The following is a 24,291-nucleotide window of genomic DNA, read 5'->3' as shown; positions in this document are numbered from 1 at the left end:
GTGTGTGGGCCTTTCGGGGCAGCTGAGGGGCCACCAAATGGCCTTTGGCTGCCTCCCAAGGACCTCCATTTCTCTTTGCGTGCTTCCTAAGGCCCTCTGCTTGCCCCTTGGTGCGGCCCTGGGCTCTAGATGTGCCCTTTGCTGCAGCCCAGAGCCCTCTGGCTGCCTCTCGATGCCCACCCCGAGCCCTTGGCGTGCCTCTGGGTACCCACCACGGCCCTCCGTGTGCCCTTGGGTGCCACCCAGAGCCCTCCCGCTGCCTTTCTCTATGCCCGGGGAACTCCTTTTATCCTCTTGTCCCCTCCAGCCTGGCTGGAGCCCTGCCAGAGCAAAAGGAGCAGGGGAGAGGGTTTAGGCTCCAAAGCTACACTTACAGTGTCCAAAGCCTCATTTTTGTTTTCCAAAGTCTTCGTTTGGGCTTCCAAAGCCTCATGGTAGGCTCTAAAGCACCATTTTCATGGTGCAAAGGCTCCGTTTCAGTTTGCAAAAGCTCCTTTTCAGAGTCCAAAGCTGCATCTTAAGTGTCCAAAGCCTCATTTTCAGGCTCCAAAGCATGGTCTTGACGATCCAGCCAGTCGTTTTTAGGGTCCAGGTTGCACTGTAAGTGTCTAAACCCTCATCTTTATGGGCCACAACCCTCCCTTAAAGATCAAAGCCACACTTTTTAGGCTCAAAAGCCTCATTTTTAGAGTCCAACACCTTCATTCTAGGCCTGAAAAGTTCCTTTTTTGGGTCCAAACCCTCCCTTTTAGGGTCCAAGACCTCATTTATACTTTCCAAGCCCCACTTTTAGGTCCAATGACTCATATGAAAGGCCGAGAGCACCATTTTTAAGGCTCAAAGTCTGATTTTGGAGGGCCAAAGCCTCATTTTCAGAATCCAAACTTCATTTCCAGGACCAAATCCTCATTTTTAGCTTCCAATACCTCATTTTCAGGGAGGAAAGCTCCCTTTTTAGGATTCAGTCCACAATTTGGAAGGCCGAAAACCTCATTTTGAGCCTCCCAAGCCCCATTTTTAGGGTGTAAAGCCTCAGGTTTTGTAGAAAAACGTCATTTGAGGGCACAAAACCTGATTTCAGGGTTCAAAGCTTCCATTTCATTTCCAACGCCCCATGTTTAAGGCTGAAATCCTCAGTTTTGGGACTCAAAACCATCTTTTCCGACACAGAACATTTCTTCAGGGCCCACAGTTCCAACCTGAGGGTCTGAACCCAAAGGCGCAGCTTGTCGCCTGGCAACATCCGCCCTCCCCTCTGTGTCCCGCCTATCTGCCCCAAAGAGCCAATCGCCTTTGAGGAGGCGGGAGCAAGGCACACGATTGATGTGTAAACAACCAATCAATCTTCAAGGCGTGCAGGGAAGGTGGCAGCAGTCAAAAACAACCCTTGGCACCATGTGGGGGCGGGGCATGTGCCCCGCCAATCACAGCTGGAGTTCGAGCAGCACACAGATGATTGATAAGCGTCTGACCCATCAGTTGATGGGAGGAGCAAGGCAGAAGTAGAGCCAATGAAAGAAAAGATCCTGGGCAGAGTGACAGCCCAGACAGCCAATCAGAGAGTGACCACCTCAGGTGACCTGCGCCTGGGCAGCCTGACCACCTGGGAGCCAATCAGGAGCCGCCTCCAGGCAGGGCAGGCCCCAACCCAGGGCAGAGTGACAGCCGAGGGGACCAATCGGAGGCAGCATCACCTCAGGGGAAGGGCGGGTGCTGCTGCTGTGCAGCCTGAGCACCCAGGAGGAGGGCGGTGGGCTGGGCCGGGATGGGGGAGGGGGATGCTGGCTGTGGGGCCGCCCGCCATCACCTCACCCACTCCCCTCCCGCCAGTCCAACTGACCCTGTGGCAGCCTGAAGGCTTGTGAGGAGGGGGGGACACGTCCCCGAGACGGTGCGTTGAGCAGGGGGAGATGGTGGTGCTGGGGCCTCCCCCTCAAAGCCGGGGGTGCCCAGGGTTGATGCTCTCCGCCCCCCTCTCCCCACAGCTGCTGCTCATCATCTCCTTCCTGACGCTGCCCGACCTGCTGAGCCTGGACCCGACGTGCCGCTGCCTCCCCTCTGCACCCCTCTCCCCAGCCAGTGCCTGGCCCTGCAAGAGGGCCGCCATCCTCAACTGGGAGTCGGCCGTTGCCACAGGGGCGTGGGGGTGGTGGCCCTTTGTCCCACAGCCAGTGGCAATGTCTCGGCATCCCCCCCTCCACACACCAAGGGGCCGTACCTGCAGAGCCTGGGCCGCGGCTGGCAGCGAGCACTGATGGCCTCCATCCTGTCTCCCCCCTCTCATGGCTACCACAAGCTGGCGCTTGCCCAGCAGCACCTCTTCCTCCTGGGTTACAGCAGGACCCACCTCTTGCTCCGTGACTCTGGCCGTCACGCCTGCTCCTGCCAGGCCCTCTCCCACGGCGTCAGGGATGTATGCCGACCCCTCACTCCCCCTTCCCCCCCTGCCACCGCCATGCTGGGTGACCGTCCCCTCCTCCCCACAGTGACAGTGGATCCCCGTGGGGAGCCCCCCCACGCCTGCATGCTGACGGAGCAGAAGCAGAGCGACACCCTGGAGGTGTTCGACCCAGCCGACGTCCAGCACATCTTCTGCATTAGCTTCCCCTCCTCCATCCGCGTCAGACAGGCGGTCGTCACCAGCACGGAGGTGTCGTGGACCCTTCTGCTGCTCACAGGTTTGGGGGGGACACTGAGGAGATGGGGAGAGCACCTTGGGGTGTGGGGACACTGCGGGGAGGGGGACACACATGCCAGATTCAGCCCCCTGACTTCCCCGTGTGGGAGCGCAGAGGAGGGGCAGGTGTACAACCTGCAGCTGACCCTATCCCTGACCCCAGTGTCATCCCTGTAGGTGCCATGTCCCCATCGCTGTCCCCACAGGTGTCCTGGCCACACCACTGTCCCCAGCCCTGTCTCTGTCCCTCCAGGTCTCTTGTCCCCCTCCCTGTCCCCACAGGTGCCCTATGCCCAGGGCTGTGGGGACAGCGGCCGCCTGCTGGGCTGGTTCCATGGCAGCATCAGTTTTGTCCACCTCCGTGTCACAGTGAGACCAGGGGACACTAGCGAGCCCACTGGGGGCTGGAGAGGGGCCCCCAGGCTCAGTTGTGTTTTGTAAAGTCTCCTTTCAAGAGCACAAAAACGCATTTTTTGTTTCCAAAGCTTCTATTTCAGGCTCCAAAACGGCATTTTTAAGATTAAGCCAGTCAGTTTTAGGGTCCAAGATGCATCTTGGATGTCAAAACCCTAATTTTTATGGTCCAAACTCCTCTTTTAGGGACCAAATTATCATGCATTTGAACCCAAAGCCTCATTTTTAGGTACAAACCCTCATTTACAAGTTCCAAAGCCCATTTTAAGATTCAAGACCCATTGTCAAGCTCTAAACAAGCATTTTTAGGATCCAGCCAGTCATTTTTAGAGTCCAAGCCACGTCTTGAGTGTTCCAAGCGAGAGCAAGTGGCCAATTCCATGATTTGTCCAAAAGCTTGTTGTTGCTCAGGGCCCCCTTTAGGCAGATTTGTGTATTCAAAAGACCATTTGATTTTCTTTGTCTCTTTGCTTCTCTCTGCGAATCGAGGGAGCTCGTGACGTGAGTGTAAGCCTCACTGCGTGCAAAGAACAATTATGGACAAAGAAAGAAAGTCCAGGACAGGGAATCTTTTGGGAAGTCTTGGGATCTGTGATTTAACAAAAATTATGTTTTCTGTTGGTCTAAGGTTAGCCACTGTAGGAAGCAGATTTCGGTGGGGGTAATGTGGACTTTACACATAGCTGAGGAATGTCTCATTTTTTTACTGAACTATGCATTCCTTTGTTTCCATTTGTTGGCAAGTGACAAACACCCTTCTCTGTCCGTGTGCTGCTCGTTCTCCAAGTAACCCAGGTGGGAACCGGTGCCAATGGGCTGAACCGCGCAGCTTCAGTGGAGGAAGCTCAGATTGGAACAGGGCTGCTGTAAGTCCCAGGGGGCTGATGAGAGAAATGCTGGGTTGGGGGCAGGATGAAGACTGGCCATAGGTTGTGGAACACAAAGGGTCTTGATTTTCATATCTGTTCAGACTGCATTAGCAGACGCTCAGGATCAGTATCATGTAGAGACTGCTGATTTCCATTCATGTATAAGCAGAAAAATAAAGTAGGAAAAAGAAAAAAGAAACCCTTTCTTCTTGTTGTTTAGTAATCATATTATTTCACTTTGATTACATTCCTGCAACTTCTCTAATTAAGCACGTGAGAATTGAAGACTTTAAGGAAAAATATGCCCAGAGAGACTTGACTTGTTAGGGCGTTTTGCATGTTAATGAGCCCTCTGGTGCCAAGTGCCTGAACTGCAGATCCTGAAAGACTGAACAAGCCTCAAGACAAGTAAAAGTCAGCAGCAAACCTCCAAGAGTTTCCGAGAGTCCTTGGAGGCTGGTGAAGCAGGAAGTCAGAGGTGCTGCTTCGAGGTGGAAAATCAAACGTGGAACGTGGTTGTGAAAGCCCTTGATGTGTGTCACCAAGCAGGACAGCCAAGCCCTGACCCCATCTGCTGGGAAAGGGGATCCGTCAACTCACGGGATGCTCACACCTCAAGCCCTGCTCCCCCGGACACTGCTTCAAGGCTTCTAACAGAGATGCAGACTGCTGCATTGGACATATGTATGTTTATATTTTTTTTAATAGGTACTGATACTCCTTGGGAGATCAAACAAACTCCTGAAGGAGTACTGAAGGATTCTTGATATGGTCAGGGCTGTATAAGGGCACATGTAAAGCATCCCTGCACCTGATGCGAATTAATTCGGTGGCCATGGAAGCTCTGATGCACACACAAGATGCCGGTGTGACCAGGAAGGGGAAGACTGGATCTAAACAGCACGTTTCCAAAGCTGAGAGCATGAGCGTCATGGTTTCACTGCAGGAGAGCTCCAGCCTTGGGGCTAAATCACAAAAGTGGTCTAGTACATCAGGGCCAGCAAATGTGTCTGGGACAAGAAGGAAGTGATTACTGCAGATGACAGAAATCCCCCCAGCCAAGGTGCAGCTGTCTTCTAGCGACAACCCTTCCAGTTCAGGAGTCTTGCAGAGAGCAGGGGGTGGCACAGAGCCAAGTACTGTTCATAGCATGTGGCCACCAGCAGGAGCCACTCTGTACCTGCCAAAGGTGCAGGAAATAGCCCTAAGAGCGCTGTGAGCAGAGATGGTGCTGTGCCCAGTGGGAGGACAGTCAGGGTGGCGGAGCTGTAGCAGGTTTCCAGGTTTTCCAGCAGCAGCCCCATGCTGAGGCTGTTCCCAACTGCAATTATGGGGCAGGTCATGGGAGGGAGGAGGAAGAGATTTTTCTGAAGGTTGGGGACGTTGCCCATTCCCATTAGGGGAAACTCCATTGATGATGACAAATTGTCCTAATCCCCTGTTTCCATGGAAAATTTTAGGTCTTCCTGTCCCCTCTCTCCTTGTGGGTACGCCTTCGAGTGACCACATTTGTTTCTCTGTTAGGTGCCTAAGGACATTGGGAAGGAAGTTCAGAGAGGTGAAACACGGAGGTGCCTGTGCTTCTGAGTGCATCATAGTCCCTAGACGTGCGCTGTTCTGTGTGAAGGGTGAGAAAAGCCATCTTCTGGAGGGCAGTGACACTCCTGCTTGCAGAACCCTTTCGGACTGCGCGGGCGAAATGCTCTGTGGACGTGCTGCTTTCAGACTGTGTGAAACAAGGGATGGGCCATAAGGACAGGGGAGGGTGAGGCAGCACACAGAGGCACTTGCGATGAACCGGAAAAGGCAGGTGAGAGAAATCTCATTGGGCCGGTGGGGTTGTTCCTGAAGTCACACGCAGAATTGTCAGGGCTCTGACAGGGCTGTTCAAAGCCGCGAGCCCTTCCCTTCCACGTGCAGAGGCGTAGGGACTCTCTGGCCTCCTGCTGCCACTCCCAGATGCTGGGAGGCACCTCAGCCCTGTGGTGTGGTGCCCATCTGAGATGCCTCATGGCATGAGGTATGGACATAGGGACCCTGGTTCACGGAAGCACATCCCAGTGCGGCATCCAGGTGGTTTCCCAGAGGACGTTCCTCTCAAAGTCAAGTTACCCGAAGACAGAGTGTGTCCCACAGGCCTTCGTGGACGCTCTGGGAATAGCTGGTGGCACTTGTGCTCAACTCGGGTTCCTCTCCCCACATGCACATGATTTGAATGCTTGAGTCTCCTCCATGCAATGCAATCGAGGACTTCTGACCTAATCAGGTGGCACTTTCTCAGCTCGCTGTGGCTCCATCAAAGATGTCCCTGAAGCTCAAGGGGAAACTCCTGTGAAACAAGCTGAAGTCATGACTGATGTTTCCTCCCTCAGCTGTTGGGGGGGACATTCCTTTCTGGCAGTATCATTTCCCCTATCAGAGGCAGAGTTAGGTCCAAGAACGACCTCTTCTTTTCCACCTATGAGACAGGACACCCAGACAATGAAAGGGAGGAATCTCCTGTACCCCTGCAAACCACAGTGCACATTTGAAGTGCCAGAGGTGGCCCAAGACATGTGCAGGTATCTCTAAACTTTGATGGAGCAGTTCAGAGGGACAGGGCAGCGTCTGGGGCCATCATTTTGGAGGCTCTTGGGGCATTGCTTTGGGCAGCTGAAGTGACAGCAGATGGCCACCTTTAGGACAATGAAGCCTGTTCCTGCTCACTATGTACAGGGCAGCCTACAGAGCTATTCCTCTGAGCAAATGGAGTCATTGCCATCTGAAGAGCTACGTCTCTCTCTCTTCTCCACCAGCTGTCTTTACCAGATCTCCATTGGCAGTTAGGGCTGGATTCTCACTGGCACCCCTACAATGCCCAACCTAATTCAGGGCAGCTGCCCAATTTCAAGGTTGACTCCATCCTGTGGAGCTGCCTGAGGTGCCAGGGCTCTCCAGCACAACTGCGTGCAGCCGGCAGGGACAGCACAGGACTTGCGTGAACATCATCCCCATTCAGAGCAGCCGTGTAAGAGACCCCAAGAGACCTTCTGAGGCGTTCAGTGCTTTCCTTCAAGCAACTGCAGTGAGGCAAGTGCTGTCCCATCTCAATCCAGTAGATGCAGGGAGTGCTTCTCCCACATCCCTCAGTCATCCCTTTGATGATGCAGTCAAGGAACAGAGCAATGATTTTCACAGTGTTCCTGGATCTCAGGATACCCATAGCCAAGGACACTTGCAAAAGCCCCTTGTCCTTCCTGGAGATCAGCTTCACCTGCACCACAGGCCCTCTGGGGCTGCAGAGACCCCGCAGACAGCAAAGCCCTCTCCTGCTGGGGCTGCAGAGTCCAGCCCTGCTTCTCTCTCGTCCTGAGGAGAGCAGGGATTGATCTCCTCGTTTCCCCTTTACATTGCCATCTGCCATCCCCCCCAGCATGCTCTGACGCAAACCTTTTGCCTGCACGGTACTTGGGCACTTGGTAACAGCTGGCTTTGTTGCACGCCTGAGCTTGGCCCTGGTGCCACGACTGAGGTCCAGCACATCTCTGCTCTGACACAAAGAACCTATAATGAAGGAGAGGAAGGGGACCAACTCTTATTTAACCAACCTGAGGAAGTCTTGGGCTCACCAACGACTTAACGTCTTACCGGGGACATCAATGACCCTGTGTATTGCGTTGACATGGCTAGTTTTTGGTAGGGGTGAGGGGGCTGCACAGGTGGCTTAGGAGAAAAGGGATCAAGAGGTGACTCCATGTGAGAGAGAGCGACTTTCAGCTGGCTCCAAAGGGGACATGCCACTGCCCAAAGCTGAGCCAGTAAGCAATTCTCGTGGCACCTCTGTGATAGCATATTGAAGCAAGGCTAAACAGCAGTGTGCAGTCACTGTAAGAGAGAGGAGTGAGACACATGGAGAGAAACAGCCCTGCAGACAGCAAGGCGAGTGGAGAAGGAGGGGGAGCGGGAGTGAAGCTGGGTGGGCACCTGGCAGCCAAAAGTCAGCCCAGCACCCCCTGACATTCCCAGGAGAGCACGGTGCAAATGCTCCTTTAGGTGTCTGGAGGCTCTTTGCCTCAGCTTTTTAGCACAGCTGCCAGATGGGCCAACCAAGGTGATGCTCACCTGGATCAGAAAACCTGTGTCATCCTTGTCAGCCTTGGCTCTAGTAGCAAAGAAAGAGTGGAGTCTCAGCTCCCGAGGGAGTGAGGACGAAGAGCAGAGTGCAGATTCCAGGTCTCAGGGTGGCAGACATTGGCCTGTTCTGGGAACTTTCCGTTCAGGCTGGAAGTGACCTTGCAAGATTTCTATAGACCAACATTCTACGCAAAGCAGGGTCACAGCAGAAAGTGCCTGCAGCATTTGGGTGCTGCCAGTTGTTAGGGAGTTCCCGCAAACTCCAGATCCTTTCAATGATGATGGAGAGTGGCTTTACTGTGGCATCGTCCTGCCCTCTCAGCTCCCTCGGATGCCACCCCTCCAGTCCCATAGACTGGTAAGGATTGTGTTTGCTCAAGTAACTCCTGACTCTATCCAAATTCACCACGGTTTTTTTTCCCTCCAGAGTCCTGCCTCAAGGCACAAAGGCCTGGGAGAGCTTGCTGGAGGAGACCAAGGCAAGAAGGACACAGAGAATCTCAGATTCATCTACACCTGCTGTTACTAAATTCCAGCAGTGGCCACTCATTCTCTTTGTTTCTTCTTTAACTGTTCCTGAAGCAGCAGCCTCTCCTCTTGGTGCCCTCGAACCCTTGCCTTGCAAGGGTCTACACTTGGGAAGCTCTAGCTTACCTAAAGCCATCCCCATTTCTCCTCTAGAGACCCAGTATCTGTAGTCTGCTGCGGTCTTTTCTCACTCCCCTTGGGAGCTGAGACCCCGCTATTTCATGGTCGCTACAGCCCAGGCTGACATTTTCACACCCCTGATCAGAATTCCCTCTGAATTGACTGGACTCAGCAACACCTTTGTTGGCCTACCTTGCGCCTGTGCAAAGATGTTGTCCCAAGAGACACAGAAACCTGCTGGACAGTATGCATGCTGCTGTGTTCCCCTTCCAGTGGTGTCAGGGTCATTAATGTCTCCAATAAGACCTGGGGTCATTATTCTGGAGACTTCCTTGTGTTGCTTGAATAGGCAAATGAGTGGAGATCCCAGTGTGATGTGCTTCCTGTTCCTGAACTGCTCTGCATCGACTGGATGGAGGTGGGTCAGACCCTGCCTCATTGCCCTCGTGGGATTCAGTTGCCAGCCAACAGAAACTGAATCTATGAGACATGGCATCTGGAGTGTGTGTCTCGCACCCACTCTGAAGGCGATGCCTTTCCCGTAGGTCCTGTGCAGTCCCTGCCGGCCACCTGCAGTTGTGCTGGAGAGCCCTGGCACCTCCTGTAGCACAACAGGCCTGTCCATGGCCATTGAGTAGCTGCCCTGAATTAGGTTAGGTGTGATGTGGGGATGTCCATGAGACATCTGCCATTACAGTCAGTGGGGATCTAGTATACACGGCTGATGGAGAAGATGGATGATGTCAATGGCAATGAGTACATCTGGTCCCCTGACTACCTCAGAAGGCTGCCCTGGGTTGAAAGAGTAGGGAAAAGTTCAGTTGTCCAAAATGTGGGCACGTGCTGGTGGCCAAAGGAATTCCTCATGAATCTCAAAGATGACGGCACCAGATACTGCCCTGTCTCCATGAACTGCTCCGTTAGATCTTGCAGTTACCGGCACGTATCTTGGACCACGTCTGAGACCTGAAATGTCAGTAGGTGTTTGAGTCTGAAGAGCTCACTGCTGGCCTCCATCTCCAGGAATGACGCTGGGAGCTGAGACCAGCAGCTCCCATGCAGCAGGTGCCTATTTTGTGCCCACCTGAAGAGAGGCAAGAGGAATCCCCCCTCCTGTGGGATTGTGGCAGCCCTAAGTGAGAGCTGAGTCCACTTCACACCCAGGACTACAAACCAAGGAGGAGATGCCTCAATTGACGAAGCCGACTGCCTTCACTCAGCGGGGGCAAAGGAGATCTGGCACTGTCCAGGTTTCCTGTCTCATACCAGAAGGAACAAGACCTTTCTCGTGCGCAGCTCTCTGATAGGAGAAATTACCCGGCTGGAAAGAAGCGTCTCTCCAGAGGTGCAAGAGAGACCACACAGTATTACTTCAGTCTCTTTCCCAGTAGGTTCCCCTGGAGGCACAGGGACACCTCCAGGGAGCCCCGAGGAGGCAGAGAAAGTGACGTCTCGGGCTGGTCCTCTGCGTCTGAGCTGGGCTGGGCTCCTGGCATGGAGGGAGCTCGTGGCAAGCGGGCAGCGCTGCAGAGAGACGGCTCTGCCCAGGAGCAGCTCCTCTGCAAAGGGCAGCAGGGCTGAGGGCACTGCCTGCAGGTAACGAGGGGAGATGTGTGAGGCCAGCGGATCTTAAAGGCAGCCTGGGGTGGGAGAGTGCTGAGAGCTCACTGGGAGAAATCCTCACAGCCTTTGCACAGTCTCTGGCTGCAGGGCATTGATTCTGCAGCTGCTGGAGGGATCTCCAGAAGCTGGACCAACCCCCAGCCTACGGGATCTGCAAGTACAACTCTCACAGTTTCTCTAGTTTCGAGGAGAAGGACAACGTGTGGAGCAGGGCTTCCCTGCTGCACCGTCAGAGGGACAGGGCATGCTGTGTCTCTGCTGCAGTATAATGCAGAGAGGCTCCCTGGAGCAGTCTCCTAAAGCTGGCATAGCCCATGGCTAATGTGATCTGTCAGGAAGGCTCTCAAGGCTCCGTCGGTGTTGAGAAGGATGTGCTCGAGAGCAGGGCACCCCTACCACATCACCAAAGGCACAGGGCATGTCGGCTGCCTTCTCCCAGGGACGGCTGCCGGGCTGTGAAGGTGGGTGTGCGTGCAGGGGTGCTCAGGGCTGTCCTTCAGAGCAGGGTCCCCGTGTCCCAGGGAACTGTGTGCTGGGCCAGGGACTCTGCTGCCTGCCAGGGTCAGCTCTCAGCCTGCCCGGGGAGCTCCCCATGGCGCTGCGGGGAGAAGCTGTGGGTGGAAGGAGTGACCCCAGTCGTGTCATGGCAGGGTCCTTCTGCAGTCGTGAGGGTGCTGCATGGGTCGTGTTTCCTCCCAGCTCCAGATCACCCCCAGGACATTTGCAGAGGATCCTTTTGGAGAAGGACTTCAAGGCAGCATTTACCTGAAAGAAATGGAGCCCATGTTTTGAATTTTCCACCTTTAGTGGGATGCATGGGGAGTGGGAGAAAGGAATTTCCTTTTCCATTTAGGATGGCACCTCCCCACCACCACACATACATTCCCTGGAGACACTCCCTGGTCTCCTCTCCCACATCCTGGAGGAGAAATGTTCAAGTGTCTCCCTGTCCTGACTCTTTTTGAAGAAGAATTTTCACCTGTTCCCCTCTCACCCCTGCTGTCCTTGTTCCTTCCCTTCTTCCACTGTGGTGGGGGTTGAGGATTGAGGTGCAGCTCAGACACTGACGCTGCACGTCCTGTCATGCCTGTGTATCCAGGGAGGAAAAGCATCCAAATGCCTTTAATATTTTGGGCTCTGGGGACTGCAGTGTGTGGGGCCGAGAGTAAGCCACCCCATCTTTAGGCTAGTTGGCTCTTTCCCAGGAGTGTCCTGCTTGGCTGCACGCTGCCCTCCAGAAGGGCTCAGCTCTCCCGTGGCATCCCTGTGTCGTCTAGCAGCCCCACGGAGTAGACATGTCAGTGCCAAGGCCACGTAAATCCAGCTGGAGAGCTGAATGTAGGCAGCTGCAGTGAGCCCCCTGTGTCCCTGGCTGGGAGGGGAGAGCTGAGATCCTCCTCGGGTCCAGTGAGCTCAGGTGAGGGGCTGGGAGAACTGCGCTTGTAAATGGGACTCCTCTGCTCTCAGCAGTGTCCAGGTTCTTCTCAGGGGAATGTCTGCTTGGGATCATCCTCCAGCTCAAAGGGCAGCAGCACAGGGCAGCTGAGAGCAATTCCGATGGACAAACTCGCTGTCCTCGCTCTGCACTGAGGGACAGTCCCCTTGGCTCGCAGGACCCACAAGGTTTCACTTGCAGCACAGCAGAAATGCCAGGGATTTCTGCCTTAAAAACACTCCTCAGGTGTGGTGGGGAAACTACAACAGAACAACACCAACAACAAGGTGCCCTGAGCTCTGCCCTGCAGTCGGGTGACAATGCTGAAAAGCCCTTCGATGCCAGGAGTGGATTTAATCTAAGATCACCCCGTGTTCCTTTTTACCCATGGCTGTAGGGCAGGACTGAATCCTGCAGAGATCTCAGCTCTCCAGTGGACTATCAGCCAGCACCAACCAGAGTGTACAAAAAGGACCTGCAAAAGGTCTTCCTGAAAGGCGAGAGCCAGTTTGGTGGGTTTCTAAGACCAATTGAATACTTTAGTTTGAGAGAAATCTTCCCTAACTTCTCACTGCTTTTCTTTCCATTCACAGGTCTCCAAGCCCAGGGGAAGAAAATGTCGAATGGCAGCTCCATCACCCAGTTCCTCCTCCTGGCATTCGCAGACACACGGGAGCTGCAGCTCTTCCACTTCTGGACCTTCCTGGGCATCTACCTGGCTGCCCTCCTGGCCAATGGCCTCATCATCACCACCATCGCCTGTGACCACCGTCTCCACACCCCCATGTACTTCTTCCTCCTCAACCTCTCCCTCCTTGACCTGGGCTCCATCTCCACCACTCTTCCCAAAGCCATGGCCAATTCCCTCTGGGACACCAGGGACATCTCCTATGCAGGATGTGCTGCACAGCTCTTGTTCTTCGTCTTCTTTCTTGCAGCAGAGTATTGTCTTCTCACCATTATGGCCTATGACCGCTACGTTGCCATCTGCAAACCCCTGCACTACGGGACCCTCCTGGGCAGCAGAGCTTGTGTCCACATGGCAGCAGCTGCCTGGGGCAGTGGGTTTCTCAATGCTCTCCTGCACATGGCCAATACATTTTCCCTACCCCTCTGCCAGGGCAATGCCCTGGACCAGTTCTTCTGTGAAATCCCCCAGATCCTCAAGCTCTCCTGCTCACACTCCTACCTCAGGGAAGTTGGGCTTCTTGTGGTCAGTGCCTGTTTAACCTTCGGGTGCTTTGTGTTCATCGTGCTGTCCTATGTGCAGATCTTCAGGGCCGTGCTGAGGATCCCCTCTGAGCAGGGACGGCACAAAGCCTTTTCCACGTGCCTCCCTCACCTGGCCGTCGTCTCCCTGTTTGTCAGCACTGCCATGTTTGCCTACCTGAAGCCCCCCTCCATCTCCTCCCCAGTTCTCGACCTGGTGGTGGCTGTGCTGTACTCAGTGTTGCCTCCAGCACTGAACCCCCTCATCTACAGCATGAGGAACCAGGAGCTCAAGGAGGCCATTAGGTATCTGATTTCATGGATTTTTTTCAAGAGGGAGAAATGTTCCACCTCTCTCCACAAATGACTCCCGCACTATTTGATTCCATCTGCTTTTTTGTGTGTTTTGTTATTGGCTTTGTGTTTTTAATGATTACATTTCTCATCATTGCTGTTGATATTGTCATTTATGGTTTTTATGCTCCTACACAAAGGTTTCACTTGTGTCACTACACCTGAGACATTTACGTCTTAGTTTCACCTGGTTCCCTTCTAAAAATGTATTTCACAGTGGCTCAGAGCTGGCCTCTTTCACAGAGTCTCTGTTAACAATCAAGATCTCCCTGGTGCAGTGCTTTAATGCTGGGGTCTTTCTCCAAACATGCCTGAGGAAATTCACCCCTGAAGGTCTTCTTCCTCCTCCATGTGTCCAGGAATAAAAAGCTGACTGTCCGTTTGTAACATTTTAGAGATATTGGACTGGATTTAGGAGTCACCAGTCGGTGTCTGGTGAGAGGTAAGATCGTGGGTTTAACTGAGGGACGTACCCCAGCCCTTCACACAGATGACATAAAGGCCACCCATCCTGTGGGAGGGGAATCTGGAGCTGTCTGGAGAGGCTGGTGTTTCTCCAGGGACAGCATGTTCCTGGGGTTGTGCTGGGATGGCAGAGGTCAGAAGGATGGGGTCTGGGGCCTCAAGCAGAGGCCATGTGCAGACCTCCTCTGGGCACTCTCCCGTTCCTCCCCACCTGTCTACAGCAGGAATTCCCACAGAGGGACAGACATGTCCAGGTGTGGCCACACCACGGCTCACTGAAAGGGCATGAAAAGTCAAGCTGTCTGGGTAGCCCTCTCCTCCTAATCCATCCCTGTGTGCAGCTGGCCTCGTTCATGGTCAGCATGCGCCACTGCCTCATGTGGTGTCCCTCATAATGCGTGGGCCCTTCTCCTCAAGGTCACTGCTCATCCTGTCACGTCCCACCTGGCACTGTAATACGGTGTTTTTCTTCCCCCTGATGCAGGACTGGCCACTTCTCTTTGTAAAACTTAAGCAGTTTCTTCTGGCTGACTCCCAGAATTTCCCAAGGTCCCCCTGGACTGAAGATCCATTTTGTTCGTTCTTCATGTTTGCGTGCAGGCAGCTCACCATGGTTGTGGTGATGCATCAGCACAAGATAACAGCACGAGGAGTTGCAGGGCACTACAGGGAATTAAAGACATTCCTAATTTTGTACTGTCCAGCAGAGGAATTGTCACGACAGCTATGTTAGAAACATCTTTGTGCCCCGTAGAGAGGGCACAAAGCAAGCAAATGTAGGGCCTGTGGGGAAAGAGAAGCTGGGCTGTTTGTAGAGGAATCTACGACAATGGTTAAAGAAAAGAACTTGGGAAGGGGAAAGAGGAAAAAGGAAAACCGAAAGTTCAACTCCAGCACAGAACCACGGAACCCTGGAGGCTGGAAGGCAGCCAGCTTCCACCTTCTCTGTGCTTCCTCTTCAGGCTTGATGTTACTCAGAGCTCTTTTCTCATGCATGCCAGCCTCCTGACACCTTGGCATGACTTCCTGCATGTTGGCATGGACCATTCTGGATGACGAAGAGGTGATCCTTGACCACCAAAAAGCTCTCTGCAGGACCCACCTGGCCACAGACATCCTCTGATCCAAGGTTATCAAAATCTACCTCCCTAACTGTTATGCCCATCAGTCTTTATCGTATGAAAAGGAATTGACTTTCTTAAGATATATATCTAGCTAGCTCCCATTGTGTACTGATTTATCGTGCTTGGGTAAGTGAGTTAAAGGAGGTCAGCTCATCACAAGGAGCAGAAGAACAGCCCTGCCCTCAAAATAAGGACTTCTCAGAATCATTCAGCTGTCCATGAAGGATAAAAGATACCCCTGGAGAACCGAGATAATGCCAGTATCCTCGTCCCTCTTACACACCTTTGAAACTCTCCCAGTGTCCAGCATCACAGACAAGTAATTAGCAATAGACCAACTCCGGGGACGTCTGGATCAATAGACAAGCCGCGAGAAGGCTGATGGCTGATGGAGCTGCAGAGATATAGCTACTTTGTGCAGTTTTACTGTGATTAGGAATTGGTACTCCGTGTGTGTGTTAGTTAGTCATTAGTCAAATAATAAGGTACCTGAATGCTTGAATGGCATAAGAACCCTGTGTTTAACCGCATTTGAGGTACCCCAATTGAGCTCGGACACCTCATGCGCATGACTAAATATTTACGCATGCACCTCTGTACTTTGTGTCCTAGCCTCTCTGCTCGGTCAGCACGGGCCACTTGCAAATTTTCATAACACAAGTGACTGATTGCCACTGCAGTGGGGCAAGGTCTCTCCCTTCTCCATGCAGTAGATGTGAGGCAGTTTAGAACACAAGACACATCACACCAGGGTCTCCACTCATGTGTTGCACTCTCAAAGTGCTGTTTTTTCTCTTGCCCAACATTTACTCGCCCTCTTCATAATACAGTCAAGGAACAGGCAAAAAAATCTCGTGGGGGACCTGTCAGCAGCACCTTGTCATTCATGGAGATCACCTTCACCTTTGTCAAAGGCCCTTGAGGGCTGCAGAGACACCACTGACAAAAACCCTCTTTCTTGCCAGGGCCGCCCTTCCCAGCCCTGTTTCTCTCTGTTCTTGCAGACAGCAGGCTTTGCTCACCATCAACATCCAATTTCAGCTTCAAGCTTCCAGGTGCCGTCCACTTGACCGTGTCTCTGCCGTGAAGCAAAGCCTTTGCACACAGAAGGTCTTCAATGCTTGGTACCAGGTTTCCTTTAAGAGACGTCCGAGCTTGGCCTGGAGCTACACCTGAGGTGCCACAGCCCAGATGTGCACCAAAACTCTCAGCCAGGGGAAGAGACAAGTTGAGAGAGAGCCTGTGCTTTTTGACTTTGACAGAGGAACTGCCAAGGCGTGGTGGGACAAGGCACACAGCTTGGGGTGCTGCAATGGATGGCTACAGGCTTTTCAGGAGAGACAGGCTGGAAGGATCAGGAGTGGGGTTTCCTGAAAGTGAAGCCGTTAACTGGATGTATGGCGCAACTCCTTGGGGCAGGTGAAGAGTTTGGTGAGCCTTTGTGGGGGAGGGTGAGAGGAGAGGCCAGTAGAAGTGTCCTGTCATGGTGGGAGATAAGGAACCCACAGTCAGGATGAGGAAGAGGGTATAGTCTTTCTGAAGGATCCCAGGGAAGCGTCTGGCTGTACGAGCCTGGGTCTCGCTGGGGACTGCCATGATACTGGCAGCTTCTGAAAGAGGAGCACAGCAGCACGTACAGTCCAGGTGGTTTCTGGAGTGTCTTAGGACAACGTCTTAGCACAGCTGCCAGATGGGCCAACAAAAATAATGCCAACCTTGATGTGATACCTGCAATGCAGGAAGAGCTGGTCAGAGACGTGAAGATTGGCTGTCGTGACCCTGAAGTAGTGGGGTCCCAGCACTCCAGGGCAGTGAGGAAGCAGAACAGAAGACTGCAGACGCTGGACCTCAGAGGTCCTTTTGCCTTTGGCCTTGCCAGGGTTCTCACCTGGGAAATAGTGGCGTCTCCCCATGGGGAAGCTCCATAGGAAAAGGAAGCATATGAGAGGGCGATGAAGAATTAAAGGAGGAATTTAGAAATAAGGGAGGTTTTAGAAAAGCCAGAGCTCCCCTGGACTTCAAGGGCACAAGGATGTGGAGTTACAGAACAGTTAATGAAGTTGAAGTAAATGTAAATTATTGACCACCACAGAAGTGCGTCACCAGTGTTGAGTAGAGAGGAAGGATCGCTTCCCGCGACCTGCTGGCACCGCTCTTCCTAACGCACCCAGGAGGCTGTCGGCCTGCTTTGCTGCAAGGGCACACTGCTGGCTCTCGGTCAGCTGCTTGTCTCTCAGAACACAAAGGTCCTTCTATGCCAAAGTGTTGAGAAGCTCTCAGTCACTCAGCCCCCAGCTTACACTGGTGCAGGGGACTATCTCTCCCTGGGTCCAGGGCTTGCTTTTCCCTTTGCTGAACTTCATGAGGCTCTTCTCTGTCCAGTTTTGGGCATGCCAATAATTTTCATCGTCTGCCTGAATCACAAGATATCAACACCATGGACATTTTCAACTAGTGGAAATGTTGTTTTTTCACGTAAAAAACAGTGCTAGCTTTGGGTGCCGTGACCGTGAAATAGTGGGGTCTCACCTCCCAAGGAGAAGGAGAATAGAAGAATGCAGATGACAGACCTCAGAGGAGCAGACTTTGGCCTAGTCTTCTGACTTTTTTGTGGGGAGCCCGTGTGAGCAGCACAGAAGGGCAGCAGAGGGTCTGCAGTACAGTGGTCTGCAAGGACAGCGTCTTTCAAGTGCGAGAGTGTGGTCATACCCATTGTCAGGACAACAAGCAGAGCTACCAGAAGAAGAGCTGGGGGAAACAAGACACTCATGGGGAAGCCCCAGAGAAAAAAGGAAGCATGAAGAGGTGGATGCCAGGATGAAAACAAAGGAGGAATTGAGGAATATGGTTGGTTTTAGAAAAGCCAAAGCTCCCATAGACTTGACACTTGCAAGGGATTTGAAGGGCACAACAATGAGCAGTTACTCCTTCAGGAACACCTAAAGAATAAACAAAGATAATGTGTGGTCACGGCTGAATTTGCAGAGAGTAGGTGTGGATAGGTACCAGGTACTCTTGGCCTGCGTCTTCACCAGCAAGGTCTCCCAGGTCTGTGTGCTTAAGAGGCAGAACCCCATGCGAAATCCAGCAGTGGATGCAGATCAAGTCAGGGGCTACATGGGTTAGGTCAACCTTTGGTCGTCCATTGGACCAGACAGGATGAATCCAAGGATGTTGAGAGACCAGGCTGATGTCAGAGCAGGGCTGCTCTGATCCATTTTGGATCATTTTGCGTGGCTGGGCAGCAGCTCTGTGGAAATGGCCCTGGGGCTCCTTGAGTTTTATCAGGCCAAACAAGAGCCAGCAGCAAAGGCGGCCAACAGCATCTGAGGCTGTATGAGCAGGAGCACAGCCAGGAGAAGTGATTGTCCTGCTCTGCTCAGCACCTTTTACACCACACCCTGACCAGTGACAGTGAGACAATGGCAAACAGGAGCCAGCTCACTGGCGGGCCACTAAGGTGGTAGCCCTTCCGTTGTCCTTCAAGTGTTTGTGTGATTTCCCTAACAACAGCAGCATATACCACAACAAAAAAACATTAAAGCAACAACATCATTGATCGGCCTAAATATCAATACCTGCCCTGGAGCAGTCTACATCTGTGGTAGCCCCTCTGGGCAATGACAATGGAATCAAAGAATCAGCATCGCAGAACAGTAGGGGTTGGAAGGTTTGAAGAGGTAAGGTCTGTTCAGAGGATGTTTAGACTTCTGTGACACTGACTGTGAAAACATTCATGAGAGGCCTTTACCCTATTTACAGCCACTAACCTGAAGCCCTACCACCACCTCTAAGTGAAGGTAGTAGGGTAGCAAACACCGAGGGAAATGGGCAAGACAAATTGTAGCAGGGCTGAGTAGAGAGGAAGGATCACCTCCACCGACCTGCTGGCAGTGCTCTTCCTAGTGCAGCCCAGAAAGCCATTGGCCACCTTGCTGCAGAGGTGCAAAGCCTGGAGAAGAGAAGGCTTTGGGGAGACCTAATATCAGCCTTCCCACATCTTCTTGGCTGTCACCATGACAAAGGCTCTTCACTGTTGTGTGTGATGGGAGCATGAGGGCCAATGGCATCAGCTGAAACAAATGAGTAAAACTTTATCCCTGTCAAGACAGTCAAACACTGGAGGAGATTTCCCAGAGAGCTTGTGTCATCTCCATCCTTGGAGCTTTTCAAGCCCAAAATGAAGGAAGCCCTGAGATACCTGGTCTGACCCCATAGCTGACCCTGCTGTGGGCAGGAGGGTGGTCTAGAGATCTCCTCAGCTTCCTTCCAGCATGAATGATTCTGCGTTTCAATCCACCATCTTTCCTTCATGAGGGGAGGGAAATCAGTCAGGTTCCTGGTGACCGTGGAAGTCAACCAGAAAGTGTGGTCAGACGATCAGGGACTTTCTTGTCGCACTCCAGGCATGGTTGCTCAGATGCAGGGCTGCTTGGCAGGTCCCCCCAAACAGCCCTGATCCTTTCCATTGTTTCACCGTTTCTTTTTCCCTCTTTCCCCACTCAAAAGTTTTTCCCCTTGACCATCCCTGTACCCTCCCATGCAAATAGCCCACCTCTGTTTACCCTTTCCTCCATGGTCCTAGTTTGGCTTCCTTTGTACTTTCATTTGGTGTTTCCGAGCTTCTCACCATGGGAATGTGTACCTTGGTGAACAATGGCATTGATCAAGTGCCTCCTTTGATTATCTGTAGTGTCCTGCGATTCCTCATGCTGTTATCTTGTCAGAGGCAGCACATGTCAGGGAGAGCCATCTGCAGGCACACATGAACGACTGGCCCAATGGAGCTTCATTCCTGGGGGACCCTGATAAACTCTGGGACTCAGCAAATGGAAAACTCACACAGTTTTACAAGCAGAAGTGGCCAGGCCTTTCCTGGGGGCAGGATCACCCCAGAGATGAGGGCATGCTGGGACCTGACTGGCCGAGGACTGACCCAGAGGAGAAGGTCCTGGGCATTACGAGGGATGCAACTTTAGCCAGTGGTACATGCGGACCGTGAACTGGACTAGCTGCACACAGGGCTGCATTAGGGGGCACACGGCCACCCAGACAAGGCACTTATCATCCCCCTTGACCCAGCACTGTTGTGGACACATCTGGTCTAGTGTGTCTGTGTGTGAGGCTCTCTGTTCTGAAGGAAGGAGGAGGAAGTGGAGAAGCTCCAAAGGACATTGGCCAGGATGGCGTTTGAGGCCTTTGTGGAGAAGCTGAGGGAGCTGGGCTTCTGTACCTTTTGAAGTGGAGGCCCAGGGCTCTCTAGGAGTAGCCTGCACCTGCTTGAAGGGTGGCTTCAGAGGCGGTGGAGCTTTTCTTGGTAGTAGGAAGAGAAGGAAACCTCAAGAAACTGCAGCTTGGAAGGTTTGGACTGCATGTGAGGAAAAAGAAATCTCACCCAAAGGGTTGCACTGTGGTGCAAGAGGTCACCCAGAGGGAGTCTGTATTAGCCCATGGCTTTGTGTTTCAAGGAACAGCCGGTGAGAGTGGAGAGACATCAGAAAAGATATGGAAATGCCGGGGCGAGAGCGATGTGGGAAAGCACGATGGGTGCCTGCAGCCTACAAGGAAAGAGGCACAGGCATGGGACAGTGATGGTCACTCTGCAGTAGAGGTGGCCTAGGGCTCTGGCCAGGCTAAAAAGCCCAACAGTACCAAGGTCTTTGTCCCCTTGGCTATGGCAGTTGCCTCTGCCACCAAGGCCTACCAGAAGAAACTTTATTTTGAGGCTCTGGACTTGGTTTCTGCTTCACGGTTGCATGGGGAAGGAGGGAGGTGTTGCACAGTCTCCCTACCCTTGGCCTTGCTCACCCTCACACCCCACTGCCCCCAGGAAGAGCCCTGAGCCACACCTGAGGGGCAGGATCTGCCTTCCCAGGGCCTGAGGGTCAGGTTTGGCCCTTCTGCTTCATCAAACAAAGCAACAGCTTTACAGCCACCTGCACTGTGCCTTTGCCTTCCTGCAATCACAGCCTCCAGCTATCTCCTCTAACAAGTCCATGGGGAGACTTTGTCAGTAGTGGCCCTCAGTGGGGCCCATTAATGCTTCCAGGTACTTTGAGTTTTGCCTCTGACTTCTTGAGCAGTGTTTTCAATCTTCTCTCAGTATCTGAGGTTCGTGGACTCAGAGCTAAATACACCATGGGGCTCATTGAAGTACAGAAAGCCCTAAAGACCTATTTCTCTTCCTTCAATTTCCTTCAAGTCTTCAAGACTTCTACAGCTAATTGGAGTTCTTTCATAGTGTAGTTAAGAAGGAAGATTTCAATCAGAACCTAATAAATTATTTTTTTTTTAGTTTAAAGGGTTTCTTTTATTTTACTTTTCAGTCTATTGAAAAGGTGATAGAAGTCTTCTGCAACTGATATTGATCCAGAGGGTCTCCTCAGGAGGTCTGGATGGCTAGGAAAAGCAGTCCCTTGAGGTCTGACACTGTGTGGACATCCTTGCTCCTCACCCCCACCCCAACCCCACTATTTCTGTCATTGCCCAGTTGGGATTTACATCATTTTCCTTCCATCAGACTTTGCCGCCGATCTCTGCAGCTGGATGTTACAGCTCCATTGCACCAGCTCCCTCTGGCTCTCCTTAGAGACCTGGCTGCACCCAGGCACAGAAGGGTTTCTCCTCTTTGCAAGCAAAGAAAAGTAAAGCCTGATCATGTCGGATCGTGTTTGATAAACAATAAAACACCCTCTGCGGCCATATGCTAAGTACATGCTGCCTCTAATGAGGTTGCTTTTCTGCAAGGGGTAATCTTATGAGAAATGCTTTAGATAGGTAGGTACAGAAAGGTTGATATAAACATAGTTAAAGAGTTGGCTACAGGAGATAATTAGACTACTGAAAGACGGGGAGACCTTTAACCATGTGAAGCTCAAAGCAGCAGCTGGATGGGTGACAGGAACCTGAATGAAGAAAGAGTAAGGGAAGGAGAAAACGGGAATATAATAGAAAAGGCCCCTGTCTAGACAGTCTGCACCTGGAAAGATGACTTTAGAAATGGTCATTGTATTTGGACAGGTGAAAATGTATGAAAGATTAGAGAAATTATGTACGTAGGATTACAGGCAAAATAGTGGTAGTGAAGTTACAGAACAAGATTGACATTTCTTTGGGATATCCCTTTTGAAAAGTCATTGGGTTAGCAGAGGTCTCTTGTGAGAGAGGACAAGCAAGTGTTGCACCCAGCTTTGAATGAGGCCAAAAATGCAATTCAGGGAACAACTCACTGGCTGTACAAGCTCACGTTGGTGAGGAGTGTGCCACCAGTTAGTGTCCTCTTGGGTGACATTTCTTGGCACCAAAAAGAAAAAATTGTCTTCAAATGCAGTCAGCATGGACTTACTGAGGGTACGTACTGGGACATACTGGGGCATTGTGGGGCAGCACAGGGATGCTGGCTCCTGGGCCCTGTTCGGTTTAGCACCTGTGTCCGTGACCCAGAGAAGGCAACTCTCAGCATGTTTAACAAGAACAAATGGTGCATTCTACACCTGGGATGAAATAATGGTGGCCACAAGTATAGGCTGGAAGAGGAGTGGCTGGAAAGCAGCCCTGCAGAAAGGGATCTGGGGGCGCTGGTTGGCAGCTGGTTGACAGCTGGTTGACAGCTCCATTTACCACTCATGTGTCCTAAAGACACCAGTTGAGGAAGCATATCTTGGGAAGAGGAGGACCTCCTAGAGGCACCTCTCTGCTCTTTGAGGTCTAAGTGCTTGTCAAAGGCCCCAGGAGGAGTTCATGTGGTGCCCACATTTATATTGCAGATGGTTGGTCTGCAATGGACAGGGAATGAGACAGAGATGCGACCAGGAATGATATGGAAGGGGAGATTCAGTGCACTGGGTGTGGCTGGGGTGGAGATAATCCCCATGGATAAAGCCTTGAGCAATGCGCATGGCTGAGCAGAGACCTGCTGGTCAAACTAAAGGGCAAGAAGGAAATGCACAGGCAGTGGAAGCAGGGACAGGTATCCTGGGAAGAGCGTAGGGATGGGGTCAGGAAGGCCAAGGCGCAGCTGGAGATGAATTTGGCAAGGGAGGCAAGGAATAATAAGAAGGGCTTCTATAGATACGTCAGCCAGAAAAGGAAGGTCAAAGGAAGCGTACCCCTCCTGATGAGCAAGACTGGCAAACTGGTAACAATGGTCGAGGAGAAGGCCGAGGTACTCAACAACAGTTTTGCCTCAGTCTTCCCTGGCAACCTCTCTTCCCACACCTCTCGAGTGGATGGACCTCAAGGTAGGGACTTGAGGGGCCAAGTCCCCCCCACTGTGGCAAAGGATCAGGTTTGTGACCACCTGAGGAACCTGAGCATGCAGGAGTCTATGGGGGCTGACAAGATGCATCCCAGAGTCCTGAGGGAACTGGCTGATGGAGTTGCCAAGCCGCTCTCCATGATATCTGAAAAGCTGTGGCAGTCAGGTGAAGTCCCCAGGGACTGGAAAAAGGCAAACATTGCACCCATTTTTAAAACGGGTAGGAAGGAGGACCTGTACTTGGGGAGCTGTGATGTTTGCAATCACAGCAATGGAGCTGTGATGCTTGCACAAGAGACTGCAACTCCTACAGCGTTACAACGGGAAACCAGTAGGTCTGTGAGGAACCTGAAAAAGTGCCTTTACCCATTCCTTTCTCTACAGAAAGCATCATCATTTCTGTGATCTCGGCATCTATCTCACCTGCTTCTTAGGACTTTCTCACACAGAGATGCTCCTGGGCAGTGCCCTGCTGCCAGGAGGTGTCTGCAGGGCAGAGCTGAGCACCCAGCGGGTGGGATGGGCTCTGTGAACACGGACAGGGAGGAAACAGGCACAGAGCAGCAGCTCCAAGCAGCAGAGACGTGGCATACTTTTTGCCGGACGCCCCATCTTCAGGGCATACAGAAGTGCACAGCTGGTCCAAGGGAGGGGAGTTTAGAGATCTGCACTTTGAAAGTGGATTCCTCTGCTCCCAGCAGTACCCAGTTTCCTTTCAGAAGAACAGCTGAGTGTGATCATCCTGCAGCTGTGAGAGACCAGGGCACCTGGGAGCAAGGCTGATGGGCAGACCAGCTGTCCTCACTCAGCACTAATGGTCTGTCCCTTTGCATCCCAGGACTCTCAGGATAGAAATGTCAAGGATGTCTTCCTTCAGAAAACACTCCTCAGAGGTGAGGGGGACAACAGGAGTAAAATAAACAACAGAAGATCCGTACAGCTCTGCTCTGCAGTAGGGTGAATTTGGAGAGTCAATGCCAAAATCTCTTTGATCGCAGGAGCAGATTTAAGCAGAGATCGATCCTGGTTCCCATTTTCCTGTTGGTGCACAGCGAGACTGACTCCTCCGGAGCAGACAGACAAGTCTCCTGATGCCCGTTGCA

At 52.4% G+C, this 24,291-nt stretch overlaps 1 protein-coding gene across 1 annotated transcript; it reads left to right on the top strand.

Moving 5' to 3' along the window:
- Positions 1-12,776: 12,776 nt before the first annotated feature.
- LOC128903283 (olfactory receptor 14J1-like) lies at positions 12,777-22,614 on the top strand (the record flags this gene model as incomplete). The annotated part of the gene is made up of 2 exons (XM_054187300.1): positions 12,777-13,238; positions 22,570-22,614. Coding segments are annotated over 2 exons (507 nt in total), but the record flags the coding sequence as incomplete, so codon positions are not given.
- Positions 22,615-24,291: the final 1,677 nt, after the last annotated feature.

The sequence above is a fragment of the Rissa tridactyla genome, unplaced genomic scaffold (assembly GCF_028500815.1).
Source record: "Rissa tridactyla isolate bRisTri1 unplaced genomic scaffold, bRisTri1.patW.cur.20221130 scaffold_29, whole genome shotgun sequence".
NCBI classification, from domain to species: Eukaryota; Metazoa; Chordata; class Aves; order Charadriiformes; family Laridae; genus Rissa; species Rissa tridactyla.
Note: the sequence above shows the minus strand (reverse complement) of the source record. Positions and strands in the feature narration are given on the sequence as shown.